This window comes from Tupaia chinensis, unplaced genomic scaffold (genome assembly GCF_000334495.1).
Source record: "Tupaia chinensis unplaced genomic scaffold, TupChi_1.0 Scaffold000201_1, whole genome shotgun sequence".
NCBI classification, from domain to species: Eukaryota; Metazoa; Chordata; class Mammalia; order Scandentia; family Tupaiidae; genus Tupaia; species Tupaia belangeri.
In genome coordinates this window covers 2342391-2344867 of record NW_006159676.1, presented here as the reverse complement: position 1 = coordinate 2344867, position 2477 = coordinate 2342391, and the positions used below count along the sequence as shown (strand labels likewise).

The following is a 2477-nucleotide window of genomic DNA, read 5'->3' as shown; positions in this document are numbered from 1 at the left end:
GAACTCACGCCGGGCGCGTGTGCGTGCGTGCCCAAGATCCCGAGAGGAGAATGGAGGAGAAGGGATTGCGGTGTGGCCATCTCCTCTGGGGGATGATTTATTCCTTTCTGTCTCTCTGTCTCTCTGTCTTTCTGGTGAGCGCACGTGCCCTATAGCGAAAACCTCTCCAAAAGAAAAAAAAAAGTCCCTCTTTAAAAAGAATCATAAAATAAGTAACAATTTTTAGAAGTTTTCAAAGAATCTTTTATTTATTATTATCAGTATGTTTCAATTTGCTTTGGGGCATGTGCACTTCCCAGAGAGAGAGACAGAGATAGAGAGAAAGTAAGAAAGCAAGCCGCCAGGTCTGGGACTTGAACTGCGGTCAGCCATGTGGGAATCCAGTGCCTGCCGGCCTACTAATTATTCTTTTTTTAAAAAAAAAAATCTGGGAAATGCTGTATCCGTATGAAGCCAGGCCTTCTAAAAGGTGCCAGGGCCTGGCTTGCTCTCTGTCCAGGTTCCTGTCTGCGACAAACACAGTTGCCCGAGATCTAAGAAACGCAGACACTGGGGACTCCCAGGGTGCAGCGTGGGGGAGCTCCAGGGAGCAGGGCTCAGCTGCCACACTAGCTGGAGCCCAGCGGGGGATGCAGGGGGCTGTCGGGCCACCGCCTCCTGCAGCAACTTGGCAAGGTGGCCGGTGTCCTTCTTGTCCCCAGGAGTCTCTGTACTCGTTCGCGCTGAAATGCCTTATCAGCCTGTCCACCATTATCCTGCTAGGTCTCGTCGTCCTCTACCACGCCCGGGAGATCCAGGTCAGTGCGTGGCCATGGGGGGGGAGGGGGCAGCTCTTTCCCAGCACCCCAGAATGCCCCATCCTCGCCCCCCAAATGTTAAAGGACCCACAGGCTTCCTGTAAAAAAAATTAATAAGGGGACCAGCAGTTAGCGTCATGGCTATGTCGCTGGACTCCCACGTAGTCGACGGCGGTTCGCGTCTTGGATCCGGTGGCTTAAAACTCACACCGGGCGGGTGTGCGTGCGTGCCCAAGGTCCCGAGAGGAGAATGGAGGAGAAAGGATTGCGGCGTGGCCATCCCCCCTGGGGGGTGGTTTCTCGCTTTCTGTCTCTCTGTCTCTCTCTGTCTATCTGGTGAGCACATGCGCCCTATAGCAAAAAAAAAAAAAACCTCTCAAAAAACAAAACAAAACCCTAAAAGGGACCAGCAGTTAGTGTAATGGCTATGTCGCTGGACTCCCATGTAGTTGACCACGGTTCACGTCCCAGACCCAGTGGCTTAAAATTTACACCAGGCGCGTGTGCCTGCGTGCCCAAAATCCCGAGAGGAGAATGGAGGAGAAGGGATTGAGGCGTGGCCATCTTCCCTGGGGGATTTCTCACTTTCTGTCTCTCTGTCTCTCTCTCTCTCTGTCTCTCTCTCTCTCTCTCTCTCTGTCTGGCGAGCGCATGCACCCTATAGCAAAAACCTCTCCAAAAAAAGAAAAAAAATACAAACCCTAAAACCAAAAAGAAATGTGACCAATATTAAGAATGATTTTGCATCAGAGGGTTTTGTATGAGAGGTGGCATTGTGGACTCCTAGGGGTGGGGTTTCAGGCTGGGGCGCTGTCCCGTATGTGTCGGGGCACCTGGGGGCGTGCCCCGAGCACCTGGGGGCGTGTCCCAGGGCACCTGGGGGCGTGTCCGAGCCCCACGGCTGCCCCTCCCTCCTCCGCAGCTATTCATGGTGGACAACGGGGCGGACGACTGGCGCATCGCCATGACCTGCGAGCGCGTGTTCCTCATCTCGCTGGAGCTGGCGGTGTGCGCCATCCACCCGGTGCCCGGCCACTACCGCTTCACGTGGACGGCGCGGCTGGCCTTCACGTACGCGCCGTCGGTGGCCGAGGCCGACGTGGACGTGCTGCTGTCCATCCCCATGTTCCTGCGTCTCTACCTGCTGGGCCGGGTCATGCTGTTACACAGCAAGATCTTCACCGACGCCTCCAGCCGCAGCATCGGGGCCCTCAACAAGATCACCTTCAACACGCGCTTCGTCATGAAGACCCTCATGACCATCTGCCCCGGCACGGTGCTCCTGGTCTTCAGCATTTCTTCCTGGATCATCGCCGCCTGGACCGTGCGCGTCTGCGAGAGGTGCGTCTCCCCCACCCCGAGCTGCTCCCGCAGGCTCGGGCTGCAGAACTGGGTGGGGGCAGCTCAGGGGACACCCACATTTCTCATCTTAAGACTCCAAGGAGGGGGACCAGCAGTTAGCATAGTGGCTATGTCACTGGACTCCCATGTGGCCGACCACGGTTCGAATCCTGGACCTGGTGGCTTAAACTCACGCCGGGCACGTGTGCGTGCATGCCCAAGATCCCGAGAGGAGAATGGAGGAGAAGGGATTGCGGCGTGGCCATTCCCCCTGGGGGTGATTTCTCGCTTTCTGTCTCTCTGTCTCTGTCTGTCTGGCGAGCGCACGTGCCCTATAGC

At 56.3% G+C, this 2477-nt stretch overlaps 1 protein-coding gene across 2 annotated transcripts in view; it reads left to right on the top strand.

Annotated features, from left to right (window-relative positions):
* KCNN1 (potassium calcium-activated channel subfamily N member 1) overlaps positions 1 to 2477 on the top strand; it is a 36197-nt gene that overhangs the window by 16850 nt on the left and 16870 nt on the right. For both annotated transcript variants that reach the window (XM_006147174.3, XM_014587297.2), the window contains exons 3-4: positions 702 to 797; positions 1720 to 2138. In XM_006147174.3, the coding sequence (XP_006147236.1) occupies positions 702 to 797; positions 1720 to 2138 (515 nt within the window). The remainder of the gene's footprint in view (positions 1 to 701; positions 798 to 1719; positions 2139 to 2477) is intronic.